At 41.8% G+C, this 19993-nt stretch overlaps 2 protein-coding genes across 2 annotated transcripts in view; one reads left to right on the top strand and one right to left on the bottom strand.

Annotated features, from left to right (window-relative positions):
- si:ch73-127m5.1 (neurotrypsin) overlaps positions 1–18864 on the bottom strand; it is a 35796-nt gene extending 16932 nt beyond the window's left edge. The window contains exons 1-2 of the mRNA XM_015962885.3: positions 18634–18864; positions 12011–12053 (exon numbers count right to left, since the gene is read on the bottom strand). Coding sequence (XP_015818371.3) covers positions 12011–12053; positions 18634–18732 — 142 coding nt within the window. The 5' untranslated portion in view covers positions 18733–18864. The remainder of the gene's footprint in view (positions 1–12010; positions 12054–18633) is intronic.
- Positions 4808–11271, top strand: LOC107387739 (E3 ubiquitin-protein ligase TRIM39). Its single transcript, XM_015962886.3, has 2 exons — positions 4808–4931; positions 8702–11271. The coding sequence occupies exon 2, from the start codon at positions 8704–8706 to the stop codon at positions 10372–10374; it is 1671 nt and encodes a 556-aa protein (XP_015818372.3). The 5' UTR covers positions 4808–4931; positions 8702–8703; the 3' UTR covers positions 10375–11271.
- Positions 18865–19993: the final 1129 nt, after the last annotated feature.

The following is a 19993-nucleotide window of genomic DNA, read 5'->3' on the forward strand; positions in this document are numbered from 1 at the left end:
ATTAGGCCACAACATGAAGGCAGTTTGTGCTGTAGCTTATTAATAACCAACACATGCTTTAATGAAAAGGCCTAAACAAGCTGAGCAGAAACCACTGTGGCTGGAAACAAACACGATGTAGTTCTGACCTTCAAGACACACAGTTAGATTATAGAAGTCATAAAAACATCATTTAGGTGCTGCTGGGTGAGTGACAGTGAAGTATTCAGATTTACAGTTCAAATTTATCAAACCTGCTGCATTCACTGAGAGTTAATCTTCAGGAGTTGTTCTTCATTTAAGCTAAGAAAAATGTTTAACAAGAGTCTAACAGTGCATTACTTATATTTTGTATTTTGATAAATTGATTTTTCAATGATTAAAGAGGGAAAAAATCTCCCTTTTGGAAATCTAATGGTCTGAAGTCCCATTTGTCTTTGAACTCAGCATTAGTGTTTTGTGTTTGCAGAGCCACAGACTTTAGTCCAACCACCAGGCCAACCTGTACTAGACCATGAAACATGATCAAAATAATAAATAAATCAATTTTGACATACATTGGACTGCAAGAGTATATTATTGTGAAAATTTTCATCAATCATTAACATTAGAATGTGACTGAATTTACAAAGCACAAGCCTCATATGCTTCTTTTATTTTCAGCTTCAGCATTTCTCCTACATCTGAGGCAGCTGGCGGACGATCCACGGTGCGTCCCAAAGAGATGCCTACTGACTTTGAACTACTTTCAGAAGTCACTGCTCATGTAAAAACACGTCCCTGCATATTCACACTCGGAGGTTTAAAAGAAAACTTGGACTCATATTTAAAAAGATTCAGCATGTAGCCCTGCTAAACAGTAAAACTCCACCGCTGTCGCACAAAAACTTCATAGACCGCTTCCTGAACAGCCTCTGTTCTGAGAAATGGTGTTCACATTCAGCAGGACTGATGAGGTAACAGTAAACGCAAATGCAGCAGAGAGAAAAACCGCTGTCTTTAATTCATTTACGGCCATTGATGACTAAAGTCGTCATTTTAAATTCAACGGATCGCTGCCGTTGGTGACTGAAGTCTTCAATGGCATTGACTGGGTGGGCATCGAAACGAGCCCTCGCACCGTGAGAACAAACATCACAGCTCTAAAGCTGATCTTCACACACGAATATCACACGTCACGTGATCAGCAGAAAATCTGTGTGTTAGGAGATTGTTTTGGGCCGCTGCTGTGAAAAAAGCGAGGCATGAACCGGAAAAACTTCTGCAGCTCACAATCCGACAACAGATTATGAAAGAACAGACAACGCTAGAAACACAGTTTCTTCCTGATGTAAGAGGTGAGTCTACTCTTTGTTTTGGTAGTTTGGGGGTTGACATCATCAGAGACTGCAATGTTCTGTGACTCTAAAAACGCTCTAAAACACTGGCAGCCAGGCGCTTTCTGATCACAAAACGGCTGGCAGTCAATAAGTTAAATGACTTCAGTCTCCAAAAGTTCACATTGGTTCATGTAATATTATTTATAAACCTGTGTCAGTTTCACATTAAGAGATTATTTCAGCAGGAATGTTGAGAATATCCTGCCAGAGTGGTGTGGAGTAAGGGTCACTAATGCTTCACGTCCACGTGGCTTAGTTTGAAACACAATTCCATAAACAATCTGTCTATTGACTGCAGCATGATCCTAAAGTATTTAAGAAAAAACACCTCACAGCATACCCACAGAGTAAACCCAGCCCTCTGAAACAACCAGTTGAGGAGGAAGTTTTCTGTTTAAATCTGAACAAAGCGGGTTGCACATACTTCATTGTGGCCTCAGTGACTTGTTTCAACATGTGGGGAAAATGGCACAACTTTTAAAGGAACTGGTAATAATGAATTCATTCAGCAGATAAAACTGAAAACCTCTAATATGTGGGCACTGAAACCTGAATTTGTAGCTGTGAGGATACTTAGACGGGGCTGTGTTGGTGAATGTCTCTTTTGTGTACACAGTAAAACTGGTTCAAAACTTAAAATGCTTCAGGGAATTCCCCCCCCCCCCCCCCCCATTCAAAGGTTCTTTGTTATGGTCGGCCATTGAATCAGGAAGTAGCACGAGTAGGCAAGAATTCCTTTTCCAAACTTTATTTAAACCAACGTCACATGTAGCAGAATCAGATATTGACATGAATATGTAGACGCCCCATGGGTGCTGGACAGCATTACAGCGTTGCCACCACAATGGATGGGTTTCTCACTCCCCAAACCCAACTGGAGTCAATGAGGAGTGAGCAACTATGCCCGCTTTTTGTACAACCTATGGTTGCAACAGCTGGCACGCTATTGAAAACAGATCATGTGGGACTAATCTGAGACTTTTCTAGCCTACCTGTTGTGATTTTATATATATATATATATATATATATATATATATATATATATATATATATATATATATATATATATATATATATATATATATATAAAAAACATGTTTTTATTTATTTCCTGTAATTATATTTATATTGAATCAATCATGCCATACCATATGCCTGATTTTGTGAAAAAGCATTGTAAAATGTGTTTTTTAGATGGATAAACACATTCCTCCATGGAAAAAAATGCACTGGGGGCGAATGGAGACCCATCTAAGATGGCATCCAGCCACTACAGCATCTCCTATAGACAGCGCCAGTCCACGGGGCGTTTATGTAAACGGCCCAATCCCAATACTCGCACTGCGCTCTACAGTCTGCTGTGAAGTGCACTTGGAGGAAGTGTGCAGTAACGCTTCGAGTGTGTGGTACAAACGTGTGCAAATAATTACCAAATTGAGGCAGGGAGCATAAAATAACCAACAAATAATTTGACGTAATTTACATTCACTGCTGTCCACATAAAATCTTAGTCTAGATATTAAGAGCATAAATTAATTGCCCTAAAACTATCTACTTTCTTTTGAAAATACATATTTTCAGAAAAGGCTCTTCAGCCATTGCTCCCGCAGCATTGGATTGTGGGTAATACCCTTTGCCGAAGTCCCCATCAATGCAGACTTGGGTGTGGTCAACTTTTGCACTTGAGATTTGGGACACCCTATGCACAGTGTTGGGACTGGGCCTATGATGTCTGTTTCCTCATTCGCTTCTCTCGCTTACCTACTTTTCTTATCCTCCACTGCCCCCAGTGGTAGACACTACACTCTTGTTCCAGTCTTTCACTAACACAAAAGATTACTATTCTTCATCATCGCGTCTTCGATTCTTCTTCAAGAACAGCATTGTCTATCATAGTTATGCAGATGACACCCACATCTACCTAGCTCTATAACTATAGTGACTGTGGTCCCCCAGATTCACTCTGTCAGTGTTTAGAGCAAGTTCATGATTGGATGCAGTCAAACTTTCTCCAGTTAAACCAAGACAACACTGAAGTTTTTGTCTTTATAAATAAGATGGATAGGATGGAGGTTATTACTCAGCTTGGCTCCAGAGGAATAAAGACCAAGACCCAGGTTAGAAATCTTGGTGTCATAATTGATTCAGACCTCAGCTCCACTGGTGACATTAAGGCTATAACTAGATCAGCGTTTTATCATCTTCATCACGTAGCAAGACTCAGGGGTCTCATGTCCAGACCAGACCTAGAGAAACTCATTCATGCGCTCATCTACAGCACGCTGGACTATTGCAATGGTCCTTTGACTGGTCTTCCCAAAAAAGTTGTGAAGCAACTGCAGCTTATTCAGAATGCTGCTGCAAGAGTCCTAACAAGAACCAAGAGAACCAATCTCTACACTGGTTACCAGTAAACTACAGAATCAATGTCAAAGTACTTCTACTAGTTTATAAATCACTCAGTGGTATGGGGCCAGAATACATGTCGGATCACCTTATATACGCCCATCAGGGCTCTGAGATCCTTATGAAACAGTCAGCTGGTAGAACCTCAGGTCAGAACCAATCAGGGTTAAGCTGCTTTTAGCTATATGCTACACGGATGGATTCAGCTTCCTCACGACCTCAAATGTGCCCCAACTCAAGAAACTTTTAAATCCAAATTTTAAAATGTCATGCTTTCGTCAACCGTTGATGACTTCAGCACTGTTACTGCTCACCCTTAACTTTGTCTTTTTAATCTTATTCTTATATCTAATTTTATTTGAGTATTTTTAAATTTTATTTTTAAAACTGCTGCTTTCTGTTGCCATGTTGGTTTTAATGTTGTGTGTTCTTGCTGAGCTTGCACCTGGAAAGCACACTAAACTGCTTCTGTGTATGAAATGTGCTATAACGCTGCCTTGCCTTCAAGATCCTAAGATCATAAAATTCACTTTTTGGTCATTCTGAAGTATTTCTTCCTGAAAACTCTGGTAGTTCTTCCACCGTAAAGCCACAGGAAGAACTAAACTACGATTAATGGTGGAGGTGTTCCAGAAACAGAACAACACTCTTATCTCTGAAACACATGCAGCTTGGCCATCCACCAGTGTTATCTCCTTACGGCAAATCCCAATGCCCACCAAACACACACACACACACGCACACACACACACACACACACACACACACACACACACACACACACACACACACACACACACACACACACACACACACACACACACACACACACACACACACACACACACACACACACACAAATTAAACGGGAAACTGTGAATCACACAGAGTTGCTGATAATGAAACTAAAATGTAGCCTGGTAAGCCAGACTTAACTAAATATATAATTTAATTCATTTCATAAATATATTATTATTTTTGCTAAGAAAACTTTAGGTCTAGTTCACTGGGCTAACAAAATGGAGATAGTTTACCTAGAAATAGTTCCTGCTCGCACACGTGCCTGTCCCTTTAAGGGGCGTGAGAAGGAAACTGAAAGTCTTTACAACAACCTTTGTGGGTTCTACTCTCTCCTCGCGGCTGAAGTCCAGGCCTAAACCAGCTCATGTAAGTCTATTCTCCCTGTAACTTAGAACCAGAAGGTCTTCTTGTGTGATCTCTAGCTGATCTGTACAAGCTCTGTACACACCAGAAACTTACTAGAAACAAGTGATGTGGCAAATTCCCCCTCCGCAGATTTTTGTGTAAACAAACAAATTCACCTTCTCTGGCGCTTTTATCATATTTTTATCATTGCAAAGTGAATTTTTGTGCTTTAGGATGTTTGAACCACATGTAGCCATGAGTTACTTGATCAGCACGGGACGGACTTCAGAATAATTTATGGGTTTATTTTCTTCTATTTGAATGTTTTACTGGTTTTATGATTCAAATGGATGAACATTAACAGAGCATTTAGTTAGGTTGCCAGTTCTCTGTTTTTACTGGTTTTAAGACACAATAAGGGTAATTAGTTACATTTGGTCACGTGATCCCCCAACAGTCTAAAAAATCAAGTACCGCTTTGCTGAACGCACCAAAACATGTGATGTTTAGTCTTGTTGTAGTTCGTTGAAAAGCTTAGTTTCCTGTTTTCAAAGAAATTATAACAAGTCTAAGAAGCGAATTCAAACATTAGTAACATTTCAATTAAAGGACATAGTACAGGTATAAATAAATTTTACCCACTCATTAGGCCAGTGTTTAAAAAATAGCAACGGTATCAATTCCAATACCATCAAAAAGCTGAGCACATAGGTCAAGTATAAAAAGAATAAAATAGGAATAAATAAAGAAAATAAAAGTAATTTCATGTAAAAAAAATAAACATATGTGGTTACATTTTCTGTTTTATTTAAAGCCATATTTTTGCAACTTCGTATTTTAATTTTTTTTTCTTGAGCCACTATGAGCTAAAATGACCTTTTACAGGGTTAGTGAAAGACCACCTAAGCCCTGTCACCTCCTGTGGGCAGAATATTCCATTTGCAACTTCAGACTGGCGGCTGCTCTGTTGGGACTTTAAAAAATGGAGCTGACATACCTGGTGCTGCAATCTGCTTCCAGCACATTTCCTGCATGTTTAGATCATGAACACAGTGGATTTGTTTAATTTAGTGATGAATCACTCCTGTAGACACTAAGCAAGGCTGGGGAGACATTTCAGCTGTTGGATTAAGGTGTTAAAAAGATGAACGCGCAGTGGTTCTACAAACGGACACTAGGGGGTGCTAAAAGCAAAGCAAAACTGCCTAGTTGCCTTTTAAATAGTTTTAAATGATTTGTCCAATTTTCGGAGACGTTCCATAAAGTTTATGAATGTAATGTCATCTCGAGTGTGAGAAAAATGGAGAGAAAAATGACCGGTCGCGCACCAAATAACTTGGTGTCTAAAAACAGCACAACTTATGCAATTTGGGAGTATTTCAGGTTCAAAGCATACGATAAAGGAGGGCCAGTAAACACTGATGAGCCAATTTGTGCTAACAAAAAATTACCGGGAAAGATGCAGGTCCCTTCGGCACAAGAGGAGCAAGTCGGAGCTGAAATTGCAGCCTTCTGTTTGGAGCCTGTTATTAAAAGAGTGACGACAACGCACTTTTCTGGTAGAAATAGGCAGCCAGTTTAACCCAGACGTCGCGACTAGCCCCAAAGTACCCCTGTGTTTGTGCCACAAGCTCATAGATGCAGGTTTTCAGCACTGAGGCAAAGCAGTTGGTCTACAACATCCTATGTTAAAGCCGGTGTTACGTCGATTTGAGTTCCCCCCTCAAGATCTGTTTCGGCTCTACCTAGTCGCCAGTTGGAAGCATCCACTCACCAAAAATGCATGTCCTAACCCTTACCCTAGCCATAACCCTAAAACAAACATAAAAAATGTCCTTTCGTACATTATAATTATGCAAAGCATACATTTTTGGTGAGTGGGTGGTTATGGTAAGGGTGTGCCTAGTTTATGCTTCTGCGTCAGTACGGAGACGCGTAGCGCCATTATCCGTCCTTGCGAGGGCTCTCCAGCAGGCTTGCAAGGACGGCCAGAGTCGAGCCCACTTTTATAAACAAACAACAAAATGGAGAAAGCAAGACTGTGATTGGTCAGGATGCCGCTTTCGTCAACAGCACCGCCATTACAAAAACAAAAAAAGGCCGAAGATATCTAATGGCAAGCATGGAGCAGCTTAAAGAATACCCCATGCAAAACTCTACAAATTTGAATGCTTTATTCCCTCGACACAGGATGTGTAGAAAGATATGCAGCGAGCGTTCTATTCGTGGATAGAAATTACTGTAACCCCGGGTTTCCACGGGAGCCGTCAGCAGCACGTTACTGCAGCAGCACGTCTTGCTCGCGTAAGCTGCTGCTTGGCCCTTCCCACGAGACGCGAATCAGCAGGGGAGCAGCTGTCACCGACAGAGCACGAAGTCACACGAGTGACTTCGTCAGTAAACACAACAACAAGCAGGAGAAAACTACAACATGGCTCCAAAATGTTTGTGTTTTTATGTTCTGTCCGTTTTATAATCGCCAATACGGACCTGAAAAACAAAGGAGACCGCTAGCTAGGTGATAACTTCTCACGGGGCCGCACAGTTAGTAACCTTTTTTAAAGTAAAGCGACCGGAAGGCAGTACGTTCTTTATTCTGAAAATCTCGGGAGCTTCTCTCCATTTCCGCGTCCGATTTCCTGTCTTTCCTTCCCCAAAAATGTCGAACTTGACCCGTTTCAGAGGCGTCGCGTGTAGGAAATAGAACCGGCGCGTAAAGGTCGCAACATGCTGCTCCTGAGACGCGGCCGACTCGCGCTGCTGACGGCTGCCGACGGCTCCAGTGGAAAAGGTTCTGTTGACCACAGCGGTTCCTATCAGCAGCTATGACGTGCTGCTGCAGTAACGTGCTGCTGACGGCTCCCGTGGAAAGCCGGGGTCAACGTGAGTTTAGAGGTGGCAAGCGCATGAAAAGGTGGAGGAGAGTGAGGGACAAATTTGTCCCTGACAAAAAGTCTGAAATACTGAAAACACTATAGTAAATGAATGATCATGGACCAGATATATGAAATAAAATAAACTGTGAGCTTATTGACAAAGTTGGAGCCAAATCAAACCTTCGTTGGTCACACTTCCTGATCCACGCCCTTTTAAACAGAATTGTCCTGTTTTTAGATCAACTAGTCATCCTAAGATTCTGACATAATTCATATTAACTTTAAGTAAAGTTTAGCTGTTTCCATATTAAATCCACTTCACTTTTCCTAAAGTTATGAACAAGATCATTAAAATCACAAACGAGATCATTTCTGGAAAATATTCCCAAAATATTCCAGGTATTGGATAAAAGAGGGAGAAGGTTTGGTGTAACCAAATGACAGAATGTGCTGGTGAAGGTTCTCAGTCATCCAGGTCATGGTAATCCAAGGGAAGTTTGAATGAAGACAAATTAACTTCTTTGGTTTCTGGAATATTCCAGTCAGAATTGACAAAGCCCCTTGGATGAGAAGTGAAACTTCTTCAAAGAACCAAATAAGTCCAGATGTCTTCATTCGAACCCCTTTAGACTACAACTGACGGAATGTGTTCGATCAAGAAGACAGAGCAGACACACACACACACACACACACACACACACACACAAAACAACAACACACACACAAAGAGAGCTAAGATGCTACATATCATCTGTTTTCTGAATCCAAATGTTTGACGAATCTCAACTAGGACCAGTCTTTATGGCCCTTCACCACCACCATATCTGTTTGAAAAAGCCCCCTGCATCTTCTTACTGTAAAATGGCAGCCAAACTAGATGTTAATGTGATTTTTTTTTTCCCCTCTGTGTTTCAGAAATGGCATCAGGCAGCAGTTTGCTATCTGAGGAGGAGTTTCTTTGTCCAATCTGTCTTGAAACCTTTAACAAACCAGTGTCCACTCCCTGTGGACACAACTTCTGCATGTCCTGTATCACATCCTACTGGGACAATGCAGCTAAGTGCTGGTGTCCCGTCTGTAAGGAGACCTTTACAAGAAAACCCAATCTGAAGGTCAACACTTTTATTTCAGGGCTGGTGTCACAATTCAGATCGCTTCATGTGACAAATAGTTCCTTCCAGAGCTCTGGCAGTGAGGTGCAGTGTGACTTCTGTATAGATCCTCGAAACGCTGCAACCAAATCCTGCCTGGAGTGCCTCTCTTCATACTGCAACGATCATCTGGAGTCACATTACACAGATTCTGCACTGAGGAGACACACATTGGTCGGACCTGTGGCAAACTTGGTGGACAATGTCTGCAAGGAGCATCACAAGCTGCTGAAGTTGTTCTGCAGAGATGACGGTGTGGTGCTGTGTGACATCTGCGTCAGCTCACACCACACAAACCATGATGTGGTTCCTGTGCAGTGGGGCTACAACAATATGCAGGATATGCTGGGAGAGTTGGAGATCAAAGTGCAACGAAAGATTCAAGAACGTCTGCAGAAGGTGCAGAACATGAGGACGTCAGTGGAAAAAAGCAAGAGGGAGGCTCAAGAGGTGATGGCAAAAGGAACTCAGGACTTATCTGAGCTGGTGTTTGAGATGGAGAAGATCCAGGTGGAGCTTGTCAGGGTAGTGGAGGAGAAGCGAAAAACAGCAGAAGAAGAAGCAGAGGGACTTATTAATCAATTGGAGAGGGAGATTTCTGACTTAAAGGAGACTGCAACCAAGCTGGAGAAATTAAAACGGAGTAAAGATCTGCCTAGTTTTCTCCAGAGCTACCAGAACCAGCCCCTTCTGCCACCCACCATGGACCTGTCTGGATTCGTATTCACCAAACACCTGGAGATACAACACACGCATACATCTTTAAGAAGATCCATTTCTCAGCTGCGGACATTGGTGAGTCAAATGAACAAAGAGATAAATCGATTCTCCAACTGCCCGGATGCATCGAACGAGGTGATGCTCCAATACATGCAGCAGCATGAAGTGAACATCGTACTCGATCCAGAAACGGCCCACCCTCTGCTCAGCGTATCTGCCGATGGGAAGCGAGTCTGGTACAACAGCGGTACGGGCTTGTGGGGAAACCAGATTCTGAGACCCAACACGTTCACTATGCACCTCGCAGCTCTGGGACAAAGAGGCTTCTCGTCATGTAAGTTTTATTTTGAGGTGTTTGTGGGTCAGAAGACAGAGTGGTGCTTGGGCGTGGCCACAGCATCCATTCAGAAAAACGGGGCGATGGTTCGGAATTCTGACTGTGGACTTTGGTCTATCTGGTTCCTGATGGACAAGTTTGAAACTTTCAGTTCTCCAGGTGTGTCTGTGCATGCTGGGAAAGTGGAGAAGGTTGGGGTGTTTGTTGATTGGGATGGAGGTGAGATATCCTTCTTTGACGTCGTCAAAGCAACACCAATTTACTCTTTTACTGAATGTTTGTTTAGCGAGGAGCTCTACCCGTACTTTAATCCCTGTGATAATGAGTATGGTTCAAACTTGGGTCCAATGATAATAGTTCCTGTCAGTAGTGTAGAGTGAGCTGACATGAGTCATTTATTCGGGTTGTATTTTCTGTTTTTTCTGGATCACTAAAATGGTAAGAAAATGAGGTCATCTCACTAGACTGCTACACGTTTGAGATGCAAACATAAGTTGATTTTCTCTTTGTGTCACTGAATTTGTTCTTGTAACGCTTGACAACAAAAAAATTGTGACACTGAAGCATCATTCGTGCACATTTTCTTTTCACAGTTTGTTCACAAAATACCATAATTATGTCTGTTTGCAAGTCTTTCAAATTTTATTTGCTAAATTCTCACTAACTAAACTGAGAAGTGTTAAATTTCCAGTCAGAAGGAGACGCCACTGTGGCCAGAATGCCGGTCCGCTCCCCGTTGGACTTAGTAAAGTTGAGCTGAGATGCCTCTCGCTGCAGTCTGCTTCCAGCATGTTTTATTTAGATCATGAACACAGCTGATTTGTTTGATTTAGATATGAGGTACTCCTGTAGACACTAATGAAGGCAAGGAGACGTATATTTCACTAATCTTTTCCAAACTGATCTCTGGGGGGTGCAAGCCAAAATGACCTAGTATCCCTTAACCAAAAATAAAATTGCAATGGATGGCTAAATGACAAATTGCTTACTTTTATCTGAATTTAATCCTTCATAACTGAGATTTAGTTATCAGATTTGTTTTTAATCCCTCATGTGCAGCTAGTCATTTAAACAGAGGGATTCCACTTGGAAGCTTAAAACTTTGTTTATTTTCATTTTATTGTGATTTTTTTACGCTAATATCCATATTTTACACGTTTTTTAAAAATGTTTTTTGTGCTGTGTTGTTTAAAATATATAAATTGTGTGCCTTTTGTTCAGTAATCAAACCTTAATATACTCAGATTAAATTTAAATAAAAGAATAATGTAAACCAATAAGTTTTCATTGTGTTGCCTCAACAATGATAAACGTACCTTTTTAGTTCTCTTTTTCTCCAAATCTCACTTCCTCCCTCATATTTTTGCGTCATTCAGGCTCTAATTCGTCACAACACCCGCAACACTCACACACCCTCCTTACTGCCATGACAACAGTCTGCTCATCGCCATGGGAACGCTCAGCCTCCCTGGTCCTATAATCCATTTCCCAGCCACAATGAGAATTTGACACGGTTCACAGTCACATGCTCGGTGTGTCTGTGTGGCAACAAAATCTCCTCACAAAACAAACATGCGGAGAATTTGCACAAACATGATTTGGGCCAATTTGTGCAACAAAAGATCAATGATTCAGTCTGTTCACAAGCCTAAGTGCACTGAGGTGGTTTTCATAAGGAATCTGGTGATGATGAAGCTGTTTTTTATTTTACATTATCGCCACATTCCACTCATTTGTCGCTGTGAAAGCTCCGATATTTCACCCTGAGAAGGAGGAGCTCATCTCCCCACCCCCATCATCATCTTCATCACAGCCTTCACTCCTCTCAGGGACGTACGGGGAGAAAAAATGAAAATGAGAGGCTGAGCGGAGTGGATGAGGGGGAGGATTTAAGATGGGAAAAGCAGCAGGAGATGTGCTTTATGACAATCAGAATGTGGGGGAAAAATGGAGAGAGGGACAAAAAACGAGCAAATGGTGAAAAAAGGCAGAGGAAGGATGGACGGAACCGCCTACCTGAGTTCTGCACCTCGTTTAAATAACTGTCCTGGGCCACGACCTGCAGACAGGAAAAGAGGAAGACATTTAAACAGTTTTAATAGTTTCACTTTTACTTTTTGTTTTGTTGGAACAACATATCTAATTATCTGTTATTTTTATTTAACAAAATCCTTAGGAATCTCATCGGTGGAATATTCAGAGGAAGAAATAAAAAATACACCTTAAAAATCTGAACAAATGAGTCACGATGGGAAATTAGGCTAAATATAAAATCATAAAAATACCACAAGTGGCACACACTGCATACACTTTTACACTAAATAGATCAAGTTACTTTATAATCTATGATTATTATTGCAGCCAGAAGGTTCCAGAATCACCACGCTGAACGTCCAAAACCCTTTCATGCATGAAAGGGTGTTTCTGGAGAGATTTTAATCATCTTAAAGCAATATATATATATATATATTTTCATTTGTGTGTCAATAAAAAAAATTGATTTTCATATGTTTAATCAAATCAACTTGAGTTTTGACTGAAATATATATTTGATAAATTAACATTCCCATTATTACCATTCAGTAATATATGATGACAGTTTAGTGCTTATTTGCAAATGTGCCAACAAAAGGCAAACTGGAAACTATTATGTTTGAAAGGGTTAATTAGCAGCGGAGAATTTTTGTTCTTGCTCATTTGAAATTCAATCATTTATGAAAAGAGAAACCTAACATATGACTAGAAATTGATTTGGTTGCCAGAAAAATGCATGGAGTGACAATAAGTGTCCTTGTACAAAACTTCACTGAGGAAAGATTTTTGCATCAGTTATGCAGTAAAACTCATTTGTACAAGCTCTTTTTTTATTATCGTTATTTCTAACGTTGGGAGTCAGCGGTTCTGAAACTTTCAGGGAATGTTCTCACGAATTCAATGGTTTCTGCCAAGAACGCAGTTGACTCATTCATCAAGACCAGCCTTGGACGTGGTTAGATTGTATCTGGATCCACGTGCAGCGGATAAAGAGTTGGTCCAATAACTGCCGCAGTGAGGATTTCAGAGTGGTGTTTACGTACTCGTGTACATTAAATGTCTCAGACCCATTCACAGATTAGTTTCATTGTATCCTCACTTCAACAAAAAACCTAACAGGTAACACTGGTACACATTGTTACTGCAGCGTACACACACAGAGGTGTTTTTATCTGTGAAATCAGTTAAGATTGTTCATGCACACACACACACACACACTCACACACACTCATAGACACACACTCATACACACACACACACACACACTCATACACACACACACACACACACACACACACACACACTCACACACACACACACACACACACACACGCACGCACGCACACACACACACACACACACACACACACACACATACACACACACACACACACACACACACACACACACACGCACGCACACACACACACACACACACACACACACATATAAACACACACACACACACACACACAGAGTCTCTGTGGAATAACAATAACAAGGACAACACATTTCACCTTCGCACGGATGACTTCTGTTCCGTGCCTCTTGTCACTGCTACAAAATACTGCACACAAGCACACAAAACTACACTAATACCCATGGGCAGAGCTAAGCATGGACGGTGCGGTGGCCACGCCCACCACCCACTAAAGCTTGGCTACCCCACACAATAAAGGACTACATAAGGACTGTCGCTTTCAGGCTTCATACATCATGAAGATTTATGAAGTGAAAACACTGAAATTGGGTAAAAAATATTCAGTATTATTGAATTATAAAAGAGCAAATGGCCATAAATGTTGATGAAAGTAAACAGAATGGAAAATGTGAATTTTTCTAAGTGAACAAACTAATCAGTCACATAGAAAATCTATTAAAAATTACAATAAATGTCATCCAAAGGCATAACCTGAGGCACAGCAAAGTTTATGCTTAAATAAGAAACAGCTAAAGTCTACCTGCATCATGACTGCATGTGAAATGATCTGAAAGCTTGGTTTATGCTTGACGCGTCCGCGAGGTCCACACGGCTCCGCGTGGCAAAATTGCGTCATTTTAACAACCACGCCCCTCCACCGCGCCTCCGCACGGCCCAAACTTTCCGCACCGCGCACCTAGGACATTTTCTAACCACGCGGACGGACGCGGAAAAACTTGGCGGACTGGCAAGAACTAGTATGGCAGAGGTTCGTAAACACAGACATTTGCATGATTCAGCTCTCAGAGATCACCGTGATCAACATGTTGTTAATAATTCTTGGAGAGAAATAGCTCGTACTGTCGGAAAAGACGAGAACGCTGTTAAAAATGCTGGAATGCCATGTTGTAAACAACAGTCATTTTTACTTTTACTATGGTTTAGTGTTGGATGCATGCTGTAGAGCTCCATGCTGCCCCCTACAGTTTAGGAGAATATTGGCTCACCGCAGAGACAAGCCGCATGAACCATAAACGCTGCGAGTTGTGAAGCGTGTTCCATCCGCGAGCCGCATCAACATGCGGAAAGTAAATGTGTCAAGCATAAACCAAGCTTTATACTGTGAAGCCACGTGCAACAGGATAAACAATAACAGCAAACCAGTGGTCTCAGTCTGACCACCCAAACAAACGCTTTCTGCAGATTCATTAGAAAACCAACAATCAAACACCTCCCAGAGGAAAGTACTCCGCCTAATGGTTTTGCAGCTCTAACAGGTGACCTGTGATGGAGAACATGAGTGCTGATACTTCCATTCATGTCAATTCCATGGCTCCATTATGGCAATAATCTGCTGCAGCTGCGGCCACTTGGCGATTGCTAACACACGCATACACACACATACAGGTGGATAGAAAAAAGAGCTACAAGCATTTTGTATGTAATGGATAAATGAGCTCATATATTTGATGTAAGTATCACACATGTAAGCATGTTTCTGTAATAATTTGTTAATATTTTTATTTAACTCTTAAAAAGACATTTTATAAACAAAATTTGTGTCAGATAAAGACATTTTAGTGCAGTTGTAATACAAAGTAATAAACTTGTGGGATTTTGTGCCTAAAACTGAAATGATGATCGGCATCTAGATTGGTGACTGATATCAAACGCTTTATTGATCTCATGCTTTATTCTGAAGTTGTTTTATGACACTTCATTTTGCGTGTTGTTTGGTGATGTTTTTCCTTTAATCTGAAGATGAAAATGAAAAAGGCTCAGTAGATTGCTCTTTAATTCATCAATGACCCTTCAAACCCTGCAGCGCATTCAGATTAAATGTCAAAAAGAGTCTGGAACATCAGAAGCTTGAAGTTGCACTCTGAAACAGCATGACCAGAACTAAATTATTATTGTTGACACGACCATGAAGCTGGTTGTTTTCACATCTGTTTGTAATCTGGTATTTTATACACCTGAAAGATAGGCTAATATCTACGATCTATTATTTAATCTATAATTCTGTTTGTAACATATCAGATTACAGTTTTAATATTACAGAGTGTTAGTGAGAATCTTCATTTCTAAAGCCTTCCAGGTCAATCAACTGGTTTATTTAAAAGTTGTGCTGCTGATTTCAGATAATATCGGTTTGTAGATTGTTTGAGGACAGCGTGTCAGAAACAGACTCCTACATTATAAATCTGGTCCTCTCTTAAAAAACATCAGAGCTAACATTTTTAGTTTTATGGTCAGCATTTCATCTTCTGCTGAAGATTTGTCAAATAAAATGTAGAAACATGTCAAACCAAAGATAGTAAATGGACTGTGTTTAAATAGAGCCTTCTAGAGTTCTACAGCCCCCCAAGGCACTTTACAACACAATCAGTCATTCATCCACGCACACACACGTACAGACTGGTGGTGATGAGCTACAATGCAGCCACAGCTGCCATACTGGCTGAAACAAGGCTGCCACCGCTACAGATCCCTCTGACCACCACCAGCAGGCAAAAGTGTGAAGTGTCTTGCCCAAGGACACGTCGGCTGTGACAGATTAAGTAGAGCTTAAATCTGCAACCCTCCAGTTTTGGGGCAGGGCGGGCATTTAACTCCTCTCCCACTAAATAATAAGAAATGTTTTAGATACATTTGATCGGTTGCTTTTACACAAATGATGGTGTTTGTTACATATTTTAATCTTGTGTAATTTAGATTCGTACCACAAAGATGTGCTCCACACCTTTAAGCTTCTAGATCTGATGAAGATAACCAGCTGAGGTTCACACTTAGCATCAGAATGAAGAAGGAAGAGGATAAATGTTTAAATGTTACCTGCTTGTTGGAACCAGACAAGCTGGTCTGAGTGTGACAACACACCACAAACCTCAGATCGTTTCAAACTGGTTTCTAGAACATGACAGTGAGTCCACTGGTCTCCAACGACCTCCACAGTCACCAGATGCTTTGAGATGTGGTGGAACAGGAGATGCACATAACGGATGTCATGTTGACATTGACCAGAACCTCTGAGGGATGTTTCTAACATCTTTTTAATCGATGACATGAAGATAAAGGCTGAACAACCCAGTGCTGATGAGGTGTACCTAATAAAAAGCCCATGTCATCTGATGTCTTCCTGATGGAAAACATCATGCCTCCTTACAACTTTCTAACACAGTATAGCTGTACATATATTTTGGAGATAACAGAGAAAAAGTGGTTATCTCACATTGGTCTCAAAATCTTTGCCAATAACACGTTTTGGACCGAAAGCAAAACCTGGACCATTAAGTTGCTGGTCTTGGCAAACCGCAGCACTTCCCTGGATCCTCTATTCATTACACACTTGTGTATTTAGCAACAGAACACCACTGGTGTGAGAGGTTCTCCACTCAATAATATCAGAGGAGGAGAAACAGCTGGCTGCTACCACTTCAACTCTGGGACAAACTACCAGATTCCCAAAAATAAAAACACCATTTGAAGTCATGGTCAATAAAAGACGTTTGGACCTAGAATACAGCGACTGGTGTTTAGAACTATCTCGTTTCCTCTGGCAATGGGGGTTTCCGGTTCCTGCAGAAGGGTCTCAGAGAAGATACCCAAGGGGAGGGGTGTGTTCAGGGACAGTGTTTGCATTCAAAACCTATCTTGTTCTGTGCATTTGCTATAGCAGCTTTAGGTTTAAACTAATTAGGTCATTTGGTAGAGGACATTTTCTGTGGGTTTGCACAGTGGTGCAGTGGTTAGCACTGTTTGCTTGCAGCAAGAAGGTTCTGGGTTCAAATGCCAGCCTGGGGGTCTTTCGGCATGCTTCTCTCTGGGTTCTCTGGTTTCCTCCCAAAGCCCAAAATCATGACTGTAGTGGTTAATTGGCCTCTGAATTGACATTAGGTGTGTGTGCATGTGTGTGTGGTTGTTTGTCCTGTGCGTCTCTGTACTGCTGTGGGCTGGGAAAATGTTCAGGCAGTTGCATGAAGACTGCTGGGGATATAGGCACCAGACAATTCCCTGCATGATATGTAAGTCGCTTTGGACAAGAGTGTCTGCTAAATGCATAAACATAAACAAACATAAACATATGGAGGCATGGATAATGGATGGATGGATGCTTTTCAGAGCAGGTTGTCCAGTAATTGGAAGGTTGCAGGTTCGATTCTGGCTCCGACCAGAGAATGCAGCTGTTGTGTCCTTGGGCAAGACACTTAAACCACCTTGCCTGCTGGTGGTGGTCAGAGGGAACGGTGGTGCCAGTGTTCAGCAGGCCTCGCCTCTGCCAGTGCGCCCCAGGGCAGCTGTGGCTACATTGTAGCTCCTCATCACTAGCGCGTGAATGTCTGTGTGAATGATTGTGTTGTAAAGTGCCTTGGGGGTTGTAGAACCCTAAGAAAGTGCTACACAAATGTAGGTCATTTACATTTTTTCTGCATATTTTTAACTAAAATAATACATAATAAAGTACTAAATTAAATACGTTTAAAATACTCTTGTTTAAATAAGCTCAGTGTTATTAACTAAAAAATAAATTCATCATTCATTATAATATAACCCTTTCTGCCCAAATCCTTTTAAAATACAAGGAAGAGCGTGACTTCTGCATAGTTCATGATGTGCATTAACAGGAAACACGTTTTACAAATTAAAGTGGATGAGATTAAAAACAAATGCATTAACTGTTCCTCTACTTTTTTTTGTTTTGTTCCTGCATGAGAATGTTAGCGGACACTTCCTCTGACCTCCACCTGACAGTACAGACTCCTGCCGTTTTCTGCTCCAACACGTCTGACTTTGACCAGAATCGGTGTGACAGGTTACAACCGGGCGCGCAGGGTTCATCTCCACAGCACCGCGAGGAGGGAGAGTGGAGAGCGCACAAAACCGTGCATGCGTGTCTGCGTGCGTGAGAATCAATAAAGAGGCCGTTTAATTGGACGGTGCCTGTGGTAATTGGATAAAATGCGGATGTGGCGCTCCTTAACGCCCCGACCTGCACCCGCTTTGTTGATGGGTGCAGGTTATAAACACCCAACACGAGCTCTCCTATGGCTGCTTTAATTGGAAAATTAATTCAATTATCTGCCTAATTAATCAAACGAGGAGCAGGTTATTATGGTACAAAGATCAGGCCATGCCGACAGAAAGAGATCCACCTGGTCATCACCAGACCGAGTCCCATACATACCTCCGCCAGCAGCGACAGCCAGAGGCAGGCGGATCCGATCAAGCGCAACATTTCCCGGCTGCTGAGAGCCATCCTTCCCGGCCAGTGTGTCAGTGTCATAGCCCGAACCTGCACCGCTCCTCTCCCATCTCTGAGTCCAACCAGTCCGGGGGGTGCCACCTTCTTCCCTTACTACTACTGCTGGGGCAAACGGGCTGAGTGATGGTGTCGCTATGTGGGAGGATTTACGCGCAGAAGACAGGGTGCGGCACTGTGAACTGGATGGAAAACACACACACACTCACTGATCCAATAGTGTTGAGCTCTGCAAAAAGCATCTCTCTCTCTCTCTCTCTCTCTCTCTCTCTCTCTCTCTCTCTCTGTTTCTCTCTCTCTCTCTCTCTCTCACACACACACACACACACACACACACACACACACACACACACACACACACACACACACACACACACACACACATTTTGGTTGTGGTGTTTGTTCACTTAAGCTGATGCTGTATTGCGGGCAGTTTTGGCACACACTGAAAATGAGTGCTGCAAAGCCCCATTTTTAGTCAGCACCTATTAAAAAGGTGATCTCCCTGTATGATCGGGTCAGACACATATAAATGTAAAGTGTTGCAACAAAAAAGTTTAAAAGTAAAAACAAAGATCTCATCCTGTTAATGGTGTTAACAGAGCTCATCATTTAGTCATAGAGAGTAGTCTGTTGGAAAAGTCATCCCGTAGAATGTGACAGTGTGGACGTCCTGTCACTGTGACCTGATTGATCATGCGCCTTGGCTACTTGGCCAAGGGGATGTCCCTTTGGCTGACTGGTTAGCGCACGTGACTCTTACCTGGGAGTCCGGGGAGCAAATCCCACCCAGGCCCTTGTTTCTCCACCTTGCCACAAGAAGATGTGGCTATGTAGGCATCTTCAAGCAATATGGCAGACACAGGGGTGGTGTGCAGCCAGGGAAGGAATGCTCTTTTGATTGGGATTGAGTTATTGCTTCAAACGGAGACAGTTAATGTTGGTCTCTGGTCTGTAAGGAGTGGAAAGCTTTCATTTTGATTTGTTCTTATCATCACCATAGGATCATGTTTAAAATTAGGAGAACCTGGAGCAGCTGAAAAGGATATTTTTCATATTGGACCAGGTTCACCCCTACAGATAAGATGTGGAAGAGAGCAGTGAAAGAAAGTGGTTTTAGTCTTGGGATCCTCCAGGAGAAGGAGAGTTTGTCTGGGGAGGGATTATTCCCATCTGTTACATTGGATGGATGGCTCAACTCTGATGGGATATGTTCAAAACTGGAAATGACAGCAAAGCAGATTGAGCACGGAAAAGATTTCTCTGAGTGACTTGATGTGAAAAA

This window comes from Nothobranchius furzeri, chromosome 16 (genome assembly GCF_043380555.1).
Source record: "Nothobranchius furzeri strain GRZ-AD chromosome 16, NfurGRZ-RIMD1, whole genome shotgun sequence".
In the NCBI taxonomy this organism is placed as follows: Eukaryota; Metazoa; Chordata; class Actinopteri; order Cyprinodontiformes; family Nothobranchiidae; genus Nothobranchius; species Nothobranchius furzeri.